Consider the following 17,118-nt stretch of genomic DNA (forward strand, 5'->3'; position numbering starts at 1 on the left):
GAGCAATATGGCTGTTTGTCTCCAACTCCGCTTCACTCACCCTGAGACTCATAATAGTTAGCTACATTTACTGCCTTTTTACTTTTATTTTGAGGACTATATTAACCTCCAATCATGGTTCCAAAGAAGTGGAAAGAGTAATGTTGCTGGTGCTGAAAAAGGAAAGTTGTACAAACAACTGTTGAAAAAATGATTTGAAAACCCTATTTTTAGGCTTGAAATGCATTATTTCTTTTTCCAATAGTTGTGTAGGGGAAAAATCGATTTGTATTTCAAACAAAACACTTCTCGAACAGCCTTTTGGAACGGATTGTGCTCGAGAACCGAGAACCGACTGTAGATCTTTTGGATGAAAATTTACAAGGTTTACAACAAATCATTTTTGGAATACTTGCAGTCTCCATGTGCTAAATATCCAAGACACTTCAAATATTCTGCCAGGGTCAGAATCAGCAGCAGCAGGTCTCAACAGGTAAAGTTTCAGATACAGCACACACAACAGGTCAAAGGGCAATTCCCCCGAGGTCTACAGGTATTTGTTCAAGTGTGCAAATCATAAAATGTGTTTCGCATAGCCGCCCTACTTCTTTGAGTTTTACAGATGGTAAAAATAAGCACGGAAAGCCATGAGAAATCCACATTTTTTGAACACCATACATACATTCGTTACCTGTTCTGGAATATAGTGAAAACATGTCCCACATTTTATGCTTGTTTATGATCAAGGATGTGATATGAAGTTGCCCGTCTGCAGGGAGGATTAAAGGTGTCCAGCTGCAGCAGAATTAAAAGTGGAGGAAAAAATATGACATGAGGTAACGACAGCTGCTGCTTAGGTATGAATACGCTTTTACATAAAGACATCAATAATGACGTTCATACAGATGCTTGTGTGGATACAGGTGATCCTAGAGCGACCATATATTTCTTGAATAAGAAAAACAAGTAAAAAATAAAAGAATGGGGGACAGTATAATGCATGACTACAAGCAAATACATGACTATTTGTAGTTAATTCATAGCAGAACTTCAAATCTTAATGTGACTTATGGCAAAACAGAGTTTGATTTCCGCCCATATGCACGTTGAAAAATATTATCATTCCCACTTCTGCTACTGAAAACATTAGCATGGTTGCTCACAATTCTATGGATTATATTGGTTTAGACCAGTGGTCTCAAACCGGTCCTCAAAGGGTCGCAGTGGGTGCAGGTTTTCATTCCAACTCAACAAGAGGATACCTTTTGCAAGTGTAATCAGTTAATCAGTTGATTGCAGCCTGGTGCTACTTATTTTAGAAGACACCTGATTGGTTAAAATGTTGGCACTGGATCGGTTGGAACAAAAACCAGGACCCATTGCGGCACTCGGCGGAATCGGTTTGAGACACCTGGTTTAGACTGTCCCACTTTGTTCCAGCTTGAAAGGGATGATGCATTTGAAGGACTGATTATTTTAAAAATCATGATCTGCTGAAAAATACAAACTTAAAACGGCTAATACAGTAAGCAGATTTTATTTTTCTTGAGTAAGGATACATTTGCAATTCAAGAGAGTGGACTAATAGATAGGAAAACATGCAATTCAGGTAGTTTGGGGCGCATTCAGTGTACTCAGGAAATCGAAAATGAAAATAAAAGAAATTAAAATCCTGGAGCAAAAGCATTTATTACTAACTATATATAACCTACCGTATTCTCTCACATATTAGCCACCTCTGCGTATAATCCGTACCCTTAAAATTGCCTTCAAACCGTTGAATTTCACAATTTATCTCATATAAGACACCCCCTGATTCACAATTTTCACTTCCATATTCATGGTTTAATAGGAAGTCCATATGTGTTACTTTGAAGGGAAAATCTTGAGAAGATCATCGCACATTGTATTTCTGAGATACTGTAAAAATCAAAAGGATCGTCTGATGTATTGCACATTCCTAAAGGGTGTTGCCTGCATGTAGACAAATTCAAAAAGGAAGTCACGTGAGCAGTACAACCAGGAAGTGTGTCCAAAGCGATCTAGTGTTCAAGTCTCTGGGTGCAGTAATAGCATGAGATGCACATTACGCAGGTATTGAAGCTGATATTTTAATGATTGACCGCAAGACCTTCGATCAGCTTTCACAACTATTGGGATTTGCTGACAGGGTAAAGACTACAAATACCACTCACAGCATGTTCAACTACGGTTAGATGGTGGTGCCTTGAGCGAGCAATGATAGGCAAAAGTAAGGTGCGAGTTTTTTCACATTTTATGCAAGATATGGTAAATTTTTTTCTTGAATTTCATTTATAGACATCAAAATAAATGTTGTTTAGCATTTTATTTGTTTACCTTTTCTCTATTTTGAAATAAATGACCATATTGGCTGCATTATCTTGCTTTATGGCATTTCGTCTTTGTCAGTTACGTGCATGTCAAGTCTAATTTGTGCGCATATAAGCCGTACCATGGATTCAGTCATCATTTTTTTGAGTGACAAATACGGCGTATATGCGAGAAAATACAGTATCTTAAAAAAGTAAGGGGTAAAGATTAAAATTTATAGTTTAGATTTTGTAAAAACATCACACTGGGTGGATAAATTGAAAGTCTACTTTATTTCTTTATTGGTTCTATTAGGCAAATGACTATTACCATAGAAAATACTGAGAGCAGAAACGCAATTACCTGGTGAAGCAACTTTGGGTTAAACCCACTGTAGTTTAAGTACAACTAAGTACAGGGAAGGTTACACAAACAGTGATTAGCAAAATCTCTGTCTCATAACACCAAGTTGCCTAGCACCCACCAAAGTGCTTCTCACGGAGGTCGCATAAATACAGCAGTTTGAATTCTTTACTTATCAGAGTGACCCGATAGCCAAGTGCTTAGTTGGCAAATCTCGCAGAGTGCCAGTGCATATTTCCACATTTCCTCTTCTGTTGAACTGCAAGATTCACTGAAAATTAAGCACATCAACCATCTCCACTTTGTAGCCCTTTTTTATATGCACAAAAGCTCCAAAAGAACTGGTATATGTTCCTGAGAGAGTGTAAATCCAATTCCCATCTGGAGTTCATGGACAGCTTGCCCCTTCATAGGACATATTATGGATAAGTGACTTTTTATTTGCTTCGATGCACATCTTTTGTTTTCTAGAGTCCAATCTCAGTGCCCACCAATCAAGTGTGATAGTACACGATCGAGTACATTTTTCATGAACTGCGTCCGTTCAAAAATAGGTCTTGAAGCAAGTGGTTTGAGTTCTTAACTACCGTATAAACTAAATAAAACAAGTGCCTTTCAGCCCCAGGTAAACATCTGGTATTTTGCTTGCAATGTGACTACTAAGAGCTAACCAATATCAGAAAGTCAATGCCGAGGCAGAGCTCTTGGGTTGTTGGATGCACGTGTTGCAGTGGAGACACTCAGTCAGGGCCTTGTTCACCTTCAGAGATGTAATACAAAAAAGAATGGCAAGAAAGCCTGGATTAATCATGCAGTACCATCTCAACAGCTTCAAGTCGCCCAATCAACTTTCAGAGGTCCTTCTGAGCTCCGGGCCATTCATGGGAAAGGGGCGGGAGCTGCAAATGTGACATCACCAGGAATCGCCCAATGGTTGAAGACAAAGGCAAATTGCAAAGTAGTATTCATATATTGTAGGTCAGTTTCCGAGGTTTTTTTTCACTTCAATTTCAATTCGCTTAATGTCCTCCGAAAAGACATGCGAGGAACGTCACTAAATTGAATTTAATTGAATTTAATGCTTTTATTGTCATTATACAAATATAATGAGATTTAAAGCTTTCACCCCATAGTGCACAAATAACAACAGACATACAAATAAATAAGTAGTCCAAGTGAGGTCAGCAGAGTGAAGCGGACTTGTTCCGTCTGAACTCCAGGATAAGTTCCATGGCTTTTGGAGATGTTCAGCGCCAATTGGCACCATTCGCTAAGTCTATGGACAGAACAACAAATAAGCAGACACGTAGCGATAAATGATCACTAAATAATCAATAAATAAGAAATAAAGAAGTAGTCCAAGTGAGGTCAGCAGGATGGATTCCAAGGTTTTCCACAAATTACAGAGGAAAGACTAAATAAAATAAATATGCAAAATGAAAAATATACACTGAACGCTCTCCTTAAATAAAGGTATAAAACCCTTTTCTGAATGGAAGCGATTAATTTACTATTCTCTCAACCAATGCGTCATACTGTAGCTTAACGGGATCTGGTCGGTGAAGTGTTTAACAAGAGTAACCATTGTCCACATAGCAGCTGTATGGCATCCCCCACCTTCCCTCACAACCTACCCCTCATCCTGCAATTTTACTACAATTTTCCACTCTACAGCTCACAAGATGATATCTCCTCCAGCAATTTTAGTAAGCTCTTTCTTAGTCACTCGTAGTCACACGGGACACAAGTGTGATCCTCCCAAGAACAGTAATGGTCCTTATCACAGGAAGTCGCACAATGCCGCGCCAGATTGTAAACCCTTTCAGTTTGCAGCTGAGAGTTCAGGGGGAAAAGTTCTTTGCAATCACACTTTTGTCTGGCTTATTTGTTTTTCATTCTTTTACAGAACACAGTGATATGTTGTGTGGAAATGCACATTTATGCAGCAGTTTCACAGGCGTGTGTTTGTTTAATGTTTCACTGAGAAGACAAAACAGCTGTAAGCAACATATTCCTAATGATGTTTAAGAAGTTACGCCATTTACTCAGTACAATGCACTTAATCTCTACTGGTTTGCATGAAGAAGTCACTCCATCTGTATTGCCACAAATATTGTTTCTGCTTTGGAAATGACATCCTGCTCCCCTATCGACAAATTAACTACTAATTCTACATGTAAATGCGTGAAGAGCAAAAGCATTAGTACATTTGCCAAAATGAAACTTTTCAAGTCACTTCAACATGCTTCCTTAAAATCAATCTGATGCCCGAATATTGGTTTTCATCCATCTCCCTAAACATAAAAGCAGTCAATAGGTACAATTTTATACAAATTACATAGAAAAGACTGAATAAAATAAATATGCAAAATGAAAAATATACACTGACCACTCTCCTTAAATAAGGCACTAGATGTTTCAATAATAAAACATTACTTTTATTTAAATTAAACTACTTAACTCACTAAAAGATGCTTCCGTGTCACAAACATCCCACAAAATAATGCCGGAGTAATACTTTTAGTACTTTGACCCAAACATGAAAATAGGAAATGCAGTAGTTTGGATTTTTGAAAATTTACAGATCTAAGTCTTAAAAACACAATCTGTGTGTTCCACAACCTAGCTCTTAACTTTATTATGCACAACGACCATTAAGGCAACATCCCAACTCCGTTCTGACCTTACACGTCTTTTCTGTTGTTTTATTAAATTCGAGGGCCCTGATTACAATGTAGGTCTCAACTCTAAGGGGGAGTGGGGTGGAAACACAAGTGAGACGTCAATAGTCAAAAGTCAAAACAGATGAAGGTCTAGAAGTCTTGTGGAGTCTTTGGTGGATGCTGGTGCAGTTCCCAGCTCAGATTCACAGTACTGCAAGGCATTCTGGATACTCTTTTTTTAGACTTCCAGGAGTAAAGTTTATTAGCAAAAGGCAAACTTCAGGAGTCCAGTCTGTTCTGGCTCCTCTTTATTTAGAGGGTTATCAGGAGGAAAGCATTTACTTTGTTGCAAGCAGGATATTAATAATGATGACAAAATGTGTGAAAACTAACTATACATTAGTTATATACAAGCATTTACCATGAGGCTGAAGTCTAGTGACGCTACAAAACTGCGAGGCAGCCAAGCAGCAGGAGAGACAAATTGTGAAGCCATGCATACACATTAAAGGAAATGATAGTATGACATGAACAAAACAAAGTTTTTGATCTAAGTAAACTTGGGGACATGTTTAATGATGATTAATATTAATAATTCAGATACCGGGGCGGCCCGGCGGATGAGTGGTTAGCGCCTAGACCTCACAGCTCTGGAGTCCTGGGTTCAAATCCAGGTCGGTCTGCCTGCCCAACCAATTCACAACATCCTGACTCGAGGTCTGCTGTGTCCCATCCACACTATACACATTGTTGCTGGTGCACTGCTTTACCCTCTTGAGAAGCGAATGTTGGACCAAGATTTCTTTGAAACTATCCGGAAGTCTTTTGCCGCAGACTCCCTGAACTCCTCTCATGTCCAGGCTTTTGACTCAAACACCACCAGAGCTGTGTGGCGCTCTCCAGCCGACACCCATCAGCTGCCTCTGGAGGTCCGCGGGCCAAAAAAGCCTGATAGTACCCCTTCAGCTTGATGGAATTCCTTACCGCTCATGTCAACCAGGGTGTTCTGGGATTGCTGCCATGAGTGGCACCAACCAGCTTGCTGCCACAGCTTTGGTCGTGTGCCTCAGCACTACACGCATGGAACATTGTCCCGTTAGACTCAAGACACTCTGCCAGGTGTTCCCACCAGACTCCCTCAAAATGTTTGGGTGTGCCGGGCCAGACCAGCATCTTCCCCCACAATGGTAATCGGTTGACAGCTCTCCCCTTCACAACATCCAAGTGTCCGATATATGCAGCCGCAAGTCCACTGACATGAATACAAAATATTCATCTAACTGCGCCCCTGGGTGTCCTGGTGCCAAGTTCACAAATGGATACCCTTACGCCTGAACATGGTGTTCATTATTGACAATCTGCGATGCGCCTAGAAGTCCAACAATAGAACTCTTATCAGGTACTAATTAGGGAGCCGTTTTTTTCCAGTCGCGCCCCTCCAGGTCTAACTGTTATTCCCCACATGAGCATTGAAGTCCTCCCCCCCCGACCCCCCCCCCCCCCCCCCCCCCCCCAGTTAATACTCTCCAGCACCCCTTCTGAGGACTCCATAAAAGGAGGGTACTGTGAACTGCTGTTTGGTACCTAAGTAAATCAAGCTTTAGTATAGAATTTTTTTAGTCTGAAAGCTTTTTTTCCCTTAGAGATGGTGTAAATGGAAGGTGCTCCTGGAATAAGTCAAATAGCTCTTTTTAATAATGTTGCCCAATGTCATAAAGTATACTCATTCAAAAGACATTTTTCAATACATCTGCATTTCCCAGTGATTAATAAAGGTTCCTGTCTTTAGTTGTAATTTGCCCTGTAAAATCGTGACTCATGCTTCACTGTCAGCACCTGAAGCAAGACCGTCATTATGGACTGTCTGGAAGCCAAAGATATGGTCTTGTGGACTTGATGACAAGTCTGGCATGATATGTAGCTGGTGGAGAGCAAAAAGATTAAAAAAAGGGAGATCAATTTTTGAGTATTTCTTTAACAGAATAAAATTTTCCGACAATTTCCAGCGAACTGTTAAAATGAACTCTTGACATTGGAGCAGCCCTAACTGTTTGGCACTTGTTCTTGCCTTGGAATAATAATTAAAAAAAAAAAACTAACCACACAGTGGCTTATCTGGTTTCAATTTAGCAATCACGATGTTAATGCTTGTTTTTGTTCCTCCTGTAGATGTGAACGAATGTGAGGAGACCAACAGCGGATGTGAAGTTCAGTGCTGCAACACTATTGGAAGTTTTTACTGCCGCTGTCCTGCTGGGCTCAAACTGAACCAAGATGGCAAAACATGTCAAGGTGAGAGTGCGCTTATATGACATAAAACACTGTGTGTACTTTAAGTAATACACACAGGGTTTGGCAAGGTTCTCACTTTGTAAAACATTGTTTTTAGTTTAATGTTTTACCAATCAAAGCCATCAAAACATAGCTGACATTTTATGTTGCTGTTTAGAACACTGTAAATGTCTCTAAATTGGTAGAAATCAGACAAAATCGCTCAAACAATTTCCCGTATATTTTGGATTAGTTCAAAATGATGCTTTCTGGCTGTAGAATTGGTCGATTTTTTTTGTCACTTCTTGAGAGGTTGATATTTTCCTTTCCTTTCCTTTTCCATGAAAGCATGCCAGTGTGTGGTTGGGTTTGATCAGGCAGAATTATCAGTAATGATTGGCTGGCAGACGATTAAAACAGCTTATCGGCTCCATGGTAATTAAAGTTAAATGTAGATGGAAACATTGTCACAGATGGAAATGATAGCCACTCGGAAAAAAAACAACTACAGGGGTTGTCAGGTTTTAGAAATCTGCAAAGTGAAGAAACATAATACTGTGCATGTTTGAACATACTAGAGAACATGGACGAAGACTAATATGATTACGTTCAACTCAATAATGTAGATTGGTAAAGAATGAAAATGTTTATCATGACTTAAGTTTTCTTAAATAAGAACTTAAGTGGGGTCCAGGATTCAATCCCGGGTCAACCTCACTGTGTGGAGTTTGCATGTTCTCCGTGGGCTTGCGTGGATTTGCTCACATATCCCAAAAAACATCAGGCTATTTTAACACTAAATTACCCCTAGGTATGAGTGAGCGTGAATGGATGTCTGTCTTCTTGTGCCCTGCTTCCTGGCTGGCCACCAATTCTGGGTGTCCACTGCCTGGTGCCCATATTTAGTTGGGATAGGCTCCAGCACCCCCCTTGACCCTTGTGAGGATAAGCCATTTGGAAAAGAAATAAATGAAAAAAAACTTGGGTGCTTTCATGTGTATTTCTGGTGCAAGACATCTTGGAGTGTTTGTCGCTTCTGTTTTGACTATAGTGATGAGATTATCAACATGTTTTAAAAATGCTGACGTCGCAAAAATCCAAAAGGGTGTTCCTCTTTCCTGACAGCGCGTTACTTTTAGTTATCACTTCGCCCAAGCTGTTAGCTAGCAGCCTACATTTGTAGGGAAGCAGAAGCAAGTGAAAAATCCCTGATGAATTAGAATTCAGAGTTGGGAATCAATTGATTTTTATTTTATATATATATTTTTTACATGGATTGTATTCTGTTTCCCAACTATTTAAGATTCCAATTCTTTCAGTGGATTAACATTTTTGCATGGTATATTAGTAGAAATGTCTAAACAAAACCCCTCAATAATATTTCCAACAGTCCCCATGAAACTGAATTTCCCCATATGGAGTTTTCTTCTATATTATCATGAAACTTGAAAATAGTGTCTGATTTCTAAAATGAACAAATTCTGATAAGCTGCTCTTTAAGCATATGTAGGGTAATAAATTATTTGGCTCTCCTCCTTTTTGACCAATGAACAGATATAACAATCACACACACGAGTATGACAATACAAAATCCCTCCACCTCTTTGGTCGAGGAACTGTAACAGAAGAACATAGATGACCCAAAAATGTATTATCAAAAAGCAGCCAATATGATATTTTATTAATTGAGTTTTACCTTTTGGTTTATCCGTTTGTTTGCACTTTTCATACCCCACAAATTGTTCTGCTTCCTTCTCTGAGTCCTATGAGCACGCAGGTGGGATCAATCACGTAAAATGTTTAATGTGTCTTAAAAAAGTAAACTGTTTCTCAAAGAGTGCAACATGTCACTCAGGATAACCCATTTTTACTTGGCAATGTTAGACCACGGAAAACCGGAGATAAGATATTTTTAATTATATGGTAGAAAATGGGGGCCCGGTGGCTTGAGTGGTTAGCATGTCAGCCTCACAGCTCTGGGTTCCAGGTTAGTCCACCTGTGTGGAGTTTGCATGTTCTCCCTGGGCCTGCTTGGGTTTTCTCCAGGTACTCCGGTTTCCTCCCACATTCCAAAGATATGCATAGTAGGCTGATTGTACACTCTAAATTGCCCCTAGGTATGAGTGTGAGAGTGAATGGCGGTCCGTCTCCTCGTGCCCTGCGATCGGCTGGCCACCAATTCAGGGTGTTTTCCCCGCCTCTGGCCTGAAGTCAGCTGGGATAGGCTCCAGCACCCCCCGCAACACTAGTGAGGATAAAGGTTCAGAAAATGAATGAATGAATGAATGAATGGTAGAAAATATCCATGTGCCCACTAGACACTAGAGGGAAGTCATGCTTCGGGACAGGAGTGCTGACACTTTACTTGTTTCTATCTGTTTCAGTGAGAATTTGATGATTTTGGCGTATTTTTTTGACTAATGCGGAAATGTAAAAGGTTTTAGTATAATAATAATTGTTCATACAAATTACGTTAGGCGGCCCGGTGACGCGAGTGGTTAGCGTGTTGGCCTCACAGCTCTGGGGTCCTGGGTTCAAATCCAGGTCATGTGCATCTGTGTGGCGTTTGCATGTTCTCTCGGGCCTGCGTGGGTTTCCTCCGGGTACTGCGGTTTCCTCCCACATTCCAAAAACATGCATGGTAGGCTGATTGGACACTCTAAATTGCCCCTAGGTATGGGTGTGAGTGTGCATGGTTGTCCGTCTCCTTGTGCCCTGCCATCGGCTGGCCACCAATTCAGGGTGTCCCCCGCCTCTGGCCCGGAGACAGCTGGGATTGGCTCCAGCACACCTCGTGACACTAATGAGGATAAAGCAGTTGAGAAAATGAGATGAGATGAGATAAATTATATTGTGCTAAGAGCAAACACACCAAGCAAGATGCTTAGTGCATGTTAGACATTTTACATGGTAAATAGAGGCAACAAGTAATTAAACAAATATTTGAGTGTTAGTATACGAAAAATAATAATACAAAATTTAAAAAGAGGCAGGTTCAATGTTTTAGACGTAAGACATACGTTTTACAGTAAATGAATGTGTTGGGTAAATAAATAAATAAAAATATTAAAACATCATTAGACTGGTGTCCTTTTCACTGGAGAGCGATAATATCAAAGGACCAAGAAATCTGCTCTTGGCTCAGAAAACATTTAGAAACTTGCAAAGTTTATCCCTCCCAGTCAGTTTTGATCACCTTTTCATTCAATTGTCACGCTAAAAAAGCTTTACAGCTTGCTCCGATGCGAGCATGCGGTTTTGCGAATGATGCTTTGCCAGCACACCAGCAGCTGAACTAACAGTGAAATTTTTGTTAAAGATACTTGTATAAGATGTTTTTTTTAAATCACCTTTTGCTAAACCACACAATCAAACTGCTTAATCAGAGTCTAGCATAGAACAAATGCTGATCTCCTGTCAGACAATGCAATTGGTCATGTTTGCACTTTGAACTATTTGCCAGATTTCGGTTTTAACTCTACTAATGTCTGTGTATTGACTTTAGAGGACACGGGGTAGGGGGCTTCATTTCGCTTTCAGAAGTTTAGATTGGAAACATGGAATAAGACTTCTGGTGAATTTTATAGCCTGCATTCTTGTCCGCATACCCAATAGTATCAAAGAGAAAAACATACTAGCTCATCAGAAGTTTTTCTCTGAACACCTGGCTCCTGGTTTGCTTCCCCAAAAAGCATACGTAAATGATCGATTTTCTTCTCAAGTTAGGCTCTCACTCTTAGCTTCTACCCCTTATCAAAATTTCTGAGAGAATGAGGTCTCATTTGATTCTCCCACTGCTAAAAATGGATATATCAAATTCATCTAGTTTGACTCAGTGATAGGTTTTCTTGTTTTTAGCTCACCTCTTGCTCCTAAAACAGCCTTTGAAAAAGTAACATAGAAACAAATGATCTTTGAATGAGACTGAAATTAGCCTCACTCATTTTTTTAGTTCTTTTTTTTCCCTTCTGACCGCCAGAGGCGGTGCTGTAAGCACTGAATGAACTGTCCTTTACCTGTTTTATTATTAATTTTCACTGTTTATGAGGGCTTTCTAGCTTGCCCCTCTTGCCGGGCAGGGGGAAGGGTTCTGATCATCCTTACCGAATAGCCGATACACGTACTAAAATGCGCTTGGGCTATTGTGATTGAGTTTGCCTTTTTCGCTCACGTAGCTTGCCTGGGCGTTAAGGTCAATCCATTCTGGTCCATCTCAGACCTTCTTGTTACGGTGTCTTAATTGGCATGGCCCTGCAAGGCTTGTGGCCATCACTTGCGGGGGCTTCATTTTCTCTGGCACATATATAGGTAGGCTTTGGCGCAGCTGGTCTGTGCTGGACCGACATCGACGTGCCCGAGCTGATGCAGTTCACAGGGAGGTGTGCCTTCCATGCTTGCACATACTCTCGTTTTGCCTGTTGTATTATGGCACTCTGGGGCTTTTGGTGTCTCCCGGTGACCTAATGTCGCCTTTGTGGCCTTGCTTAGGATTTCCTTCTTCCTGGTGAGGGCAGGGTCAGTCCGGGGCTGTGGTGCCTTTTCTGGGCCCCATGCACTGATGGATTTTACTGGGAATTTTTCGGGACTGAGCGCTGCCTGACTGAAGGCACTGTCTCTGTACTCGGGGGGCCTGAACGGCGTTCCCCAAATATTCATTTGTGCTTCTGTTTCATGGTTGTTGTCTGGCACTTTTTGCATATTACTGCATGTTTGTCACCTCCCTACCCACTGGGGATGGTCTTCATCTCCGCGGAGGCTCCCATGTGTGAAGTCCTTTGTGCACTCGCTGGTGTTGGTCATTCAATGTTTACTGCACCCAATAAGGATAAAGCGGTTCAGAAAATGAAAGAATGAATAATACAACTGTCTAATGTTAGAATGTGTGCTCCAGGTTAAAAGGACACAAACCATGTGGAACTGCTTTCCATGATTTGTTTATGTTGGTTCAACGTTGAGTTTTTTGGAGTGTTCAGAAGAATGTAAAAAAAAAAGTACACAGACGTCATGGCAAAACTGGCCTACTGCATGTGAGAAAATATATGACCAATGTACACGGAAATTTACAAGTGAAAGTTAACTTAAAATTAAAGTGAAAACTCAAATACTGTATTTTCACGACTATAAGGCGCACTAAAAAGTCTTAGATTTTCTCCAAACTAGACAGGGCGCCTTATAATGCGGAGCGCCGTGTGAAGCTCTAAAGCCTGACTGAGAACACTTCTTGCCGACACGCTTCTTATATAGAGAGAAGGCGGACGTGGGTGGGGTCAGACGCTAAAGGCACGCCCCTACAAGGTACCCGTATATAGTGCGGGCATGTGTTTATTGCAAAACAATTTCGGTTTGGTTTCTAAGGCCCCCTGAAGCAGCGGTGAAAAACCAAGTCACGAAAATGAACACTGAGCTTGCCGTCATTGCCAGAGGCTTAACTAAAGCGCCGGGCTAGTTACGCCACTATTTGCAAATGGATTGTGGCCGCTTGGACGAACGTGTCTGCTTGCACTGTGGTTAAAGGCACTAACAACAGATACTTGAAAACCGCTGGACATCGGCATCAACACAGGTTTACGAAGAGTAGGAGGCAGCGCCGGGCTAGTTACGCCACTATTTGCGAATGGATTGTGGCCGCTTGGACGAACATGTCTGCTTGCACTGTTGTTCGAGCTTTTGCCAAAGCCAGCACCATTTCTGTGGAGCCACATGGCAATGACAGTGACTCTGACAACGAAGAGAGGGAACCCAGCGTTTTTGATTAATCATTTGGACAATTGTTCAATTCGGACACAGAAAATGAGGACTTTGATGGATTTGTGGGTGATGATTGATCAAAAAATGTGAGTACATTGTAAAATGGCTAAATAAAGTACAACTGAACTCAGTTTTGCTTCCGTTGCCTTTTTAAAAACGTGTTTTAGCGTGTGTCCGTATGTTTAAGCTGGTGTATGTTTTGCCATGCCTGGTTGCGCCTTTAAATGCGGTGCATCTTGTGTGTGTGTGTCAAATACAGAAATAGCACTCGTTACTGACACTGCGCCTTTAAATGCGGTGCATCTTGTGTGTGTGTCAAACACAGAAATAGCACTTGTTACTGACACTGCACCTTTAAATGCGGTGCGCCATATAGTCGTGAAAATACGGTATGTCCTTAGCTTTTACTGGATTTACAGCATAGCTGCAAGTGAAGTGTCATGAGTTAAAGGTGCTTTTGCGAGAGCTGACCGCGAGGGGGCTGGTTCTTTCCTGTGAGATACATGCTGGATCGTTGGGAGGGTGAATGTAAGAGGAAGATAGAAGGGGTGAAAACTCCAGCGGCAGTTTAGACTGAACGAGAGATAATCCCACTGGCATTCCATGCGTTCCCATTTTTCATCATGATTTTTTTGACTGGAGTTTTCACTTAGTTTTTAAATTGGATTAACTGTATATTTATAAATCCTCCGGGGAAATACTGCATCATGGTTTCAGCGTCAAGATGTTTGATGGTCCTTCTGATACTCTTTAAAATTTTACAATTTTTGCATCCGCTGCAAATTTTCCCTGTGATTTCTTTAGGAGGCCGTATTATTTCCATGGTTACCATGGCCACAACAGGGCTGCAAGTAAGCGAAGCTTTAGTGGCCGAATTCTAGATTGGATAGGCATCTTCAGAAATTCCTACATGAAATCAATGTGCAATGAAAACATGCTTTGGCCAGTGAATATTTTCTTGAAAGACTGCATTACAAGAAAAAATGCTCGTATGTTTTAAATAATGATTTTTGTTCATCTTGGAAATACATCAAACGATATTCAGACTTTTTTTTCATCTTTTCTGTGTATGATAAATAAATAACTGAGAAGGATGTTTTGTGTGCTAGCATGCCGTCTACACTTGTGGTTAGTAGATTTGTTTTTTTTTCTTCCTCATACCATAGCAAAGCGTGCAGCATGCACAAAAAAGTGATGAAATTACTTCTGCCAGCTGTTGCACATGAATCAAGGCTGATGTTTGGCTACAAAACACAAAGAATCACAAAGATTAAATACCTCTTTGTGCCCCACACACTGTATCGCATTAATCGTATGAACAGAAGTTTGGTGGGTTCAACTCAAGGGTTAGAACTGTGATCCCAGCATTATTGTTGGAAACAAGCAAGCTCTTATTCCATCTTGCTGGTGTGGTTATGATGACCTGTGTTTTTATAGTCTGTTAAATTTGGGAGATTAAGAAACACCTAATGCTATTATTCCAACGGTGGCCAACTCCAGTCTTCGAGAGTCGCTATTCGGTCTGTTTTCCATATCTCCCTCCACCTGAATCAAATAATTGGGGATCGGTATCAAGCTTTTGGACAGCTTGCTGATGAGTTGATTATTTGATTCAGGTGTGGTAAAGGAGCGAGACATGGAAAACAGACCGGAGTTGGCCACCCCTGTATTATTCAGAGGGAAGGACAGTTTAAAACATAATGCGGTCATGTTGGCTAGCTGCTGCTTCCCCCACATGAAAAACACCACACAATTCTTTTTATTTTTTCTCCCCAAAATTCTGATGTGGCCGCATGGAAAGTGCATACTTCCATGAATTGGCTTTACCCACACGGGAAGTATTTAAATATACACTAATTGCTACCATATGGGGGAATTTGTTGTGCTTAATTTGCATCACAGTTTCTTGCTTACTTAGACTGCTCATCATTTACTCGACTTTGACTCCCAAACTCTGCTGTACGCCATTCGTCCAACTCAGTGGCTCAATTTAGTTTGCCTAATGACAGGCTTTAGTGACATTGCAGTGATTTCAATTCTTCTTTCTTCTTTCTCCTTCCAAAACTCACCCTCATCCTTCTCCACTGTAGATATTGATGAATGTCGGGTCCACAATGGCGGTTGCCAACACATTTGTGTTAACACCAGAGGCTCCTACTACTGCAAATGCCAGATAGGATCTCGCTCGCATGTCGATGGCCGGACCTGTCTTCGTAAGTACATAACATGTGGAGATGTACACAAATTTGGTTTGTATACATCAAAGCTTATTGAATTGTTAATAGCCTTTTCTTTCTTAAATCCTTACATACTCAATTTAAATAATGACATTATTTATTACTTTTCAGGCAAGAAAGTTGCCTTGTGCCTTGAGCATTATGGTACATGATCACAAATACAAACAAATAAAAAGTAAAAATCAAAATGCAGCGGCCTGGCGGATTGAGTGGTTAGCGCATGGGCCTCACTGCTCGGGTGTCCTGGGTTTAAATCCAGGTCAGTCCACCTGCGTGGAGTTAACTACTTCCCCATGGGCCTGTGTGGGTTTTCTCCAGGTACTCCGGTTTCCCCCCACATTCCAAAAGCATGCATTGTTGGCTGATTGAACACTCTAAATCGCCCCTAGGTATGAGTATGATGAGTATGAGCGTGAATGATTGTGGGTCTCCTCGTGCCCTGCGATCGGCTGGCCACTAATTCAGGATTTTCCCCGCCTCTAGCCCGAAGTCAGATGGGATACGTCATTCAACCCTCATCACTCATATCTGTCTTTAACCCTATCTATTTTCTGTAATGTTTGCAATTTTTTTAATTCAGGCAGTTTCACACATTTGGTTTTGCAGTTAGGATGGATGATCTCAGGTAAAATTGGTCAATGGGAGCAGGTTACTAAGGAATTGTGGGTTTAGGGAAATCATCGCAAGCCAATATTAGGAAACATTGGTCAACAACCATCCATGTTCATATTCACACCTATGGACAATTTCGAGTCTTTTGTTAAAGGTTTTAGAAAATATGCAAATTAACAATGACCTGACATCGGAGCATGTGAAAGCAGATATACTCACCAATATTTGATCAAGTTAACCAGAACATTAAATTGATGCATTACATTGAATCAAATCTTTAAATGGGAATAGATTCTGCACTCTAAAGCTAGTAATTTTTTGGCAGCTGCCTTGAAATGAATTCAAGCAGACGTTGGCCGTGAAAACACACAGCATGAAAGTGTCTAAGCCAGTTTTGTATCCAGCAATGGGAAGAGTTCCTGCTCACCGATGACATCTGAATGAAATCCATCTGCTCCTGCACATTGTCAGCTTCATAATTGGCTAGGAGAACACACAAACAATGTTGAACTTATAACTTTTTAGAACAAACTCATTGGTTTCTAATATATATATATATATATATATATATATATATATATATATATATATATATATATATATATATATATATATATATATATAATAGAAACCTGTCTCTACCCTCAAACAACAGCGATCCTACCTTACATTTAAAACTGTTCATCCATGTCCTTGCTTTTTGAGAACAACATAGCTTCCACCCCTCATGCCTGCAAGGCAAAATGTTTGAATGCACCACCCATAATTAGCATACACGTCGGGAGCAACTCCCAGGTTACGTCTTCTGTGAGACTTTGCAGATGGATCCAGTAAAGGTGTGAAGATGCCCCTCAGGAAAAAAATGCTAAGTATGCTCTCAAAAAATGTGAAGTGGACCCCTATCCCAGCCATTT

The 17,118-nt window shown here is 40.7% G+C and overlaps 1 protein-coding gene across 3 annotated transcripts in view; it reads left to right on the forward strand.

Annotated features, from left to right (window-relative positions):
- megf6b (multiple EGF-like-domains 6b) overlaps positions 1–17,118 on the forward strand; it is an 83,008-nt gene that overhangs the window by 23,953 nt on the left and 41,937 nt on the right. For all 3 annotated transcript variants that reach the window (XM_077603516.1, XM_077603515.1, XM_077603517.1), the window contains 2 exons: positions 7,506–7,628; positions 15,446–15,568. In XM_077603516.1, the coding sequence (XP_077459642.1) occupies positions 7,506–7,628; positions 15,446–15,568 (246 nt within the window). The remainder of the gene's footprint in view (positions 1–7,505; positions 7,629–15,445; positions 15,569–17,118) is intronic.

This window comes from Stigmatopora argus, chromosome 6, assembly GCF_051989625.1.
Source record: "Stigmatopora argus isolate UIUO_Sarg chromosome 6, RoL_Sarg_1.0, whole genome shotgun sequence".
NCBI lineage: Eukaryota > Metazoa > Chordata > Actinopteri > Syngnathiformes > Syngnathidae > Stigmatopora > Stigmatopora argus.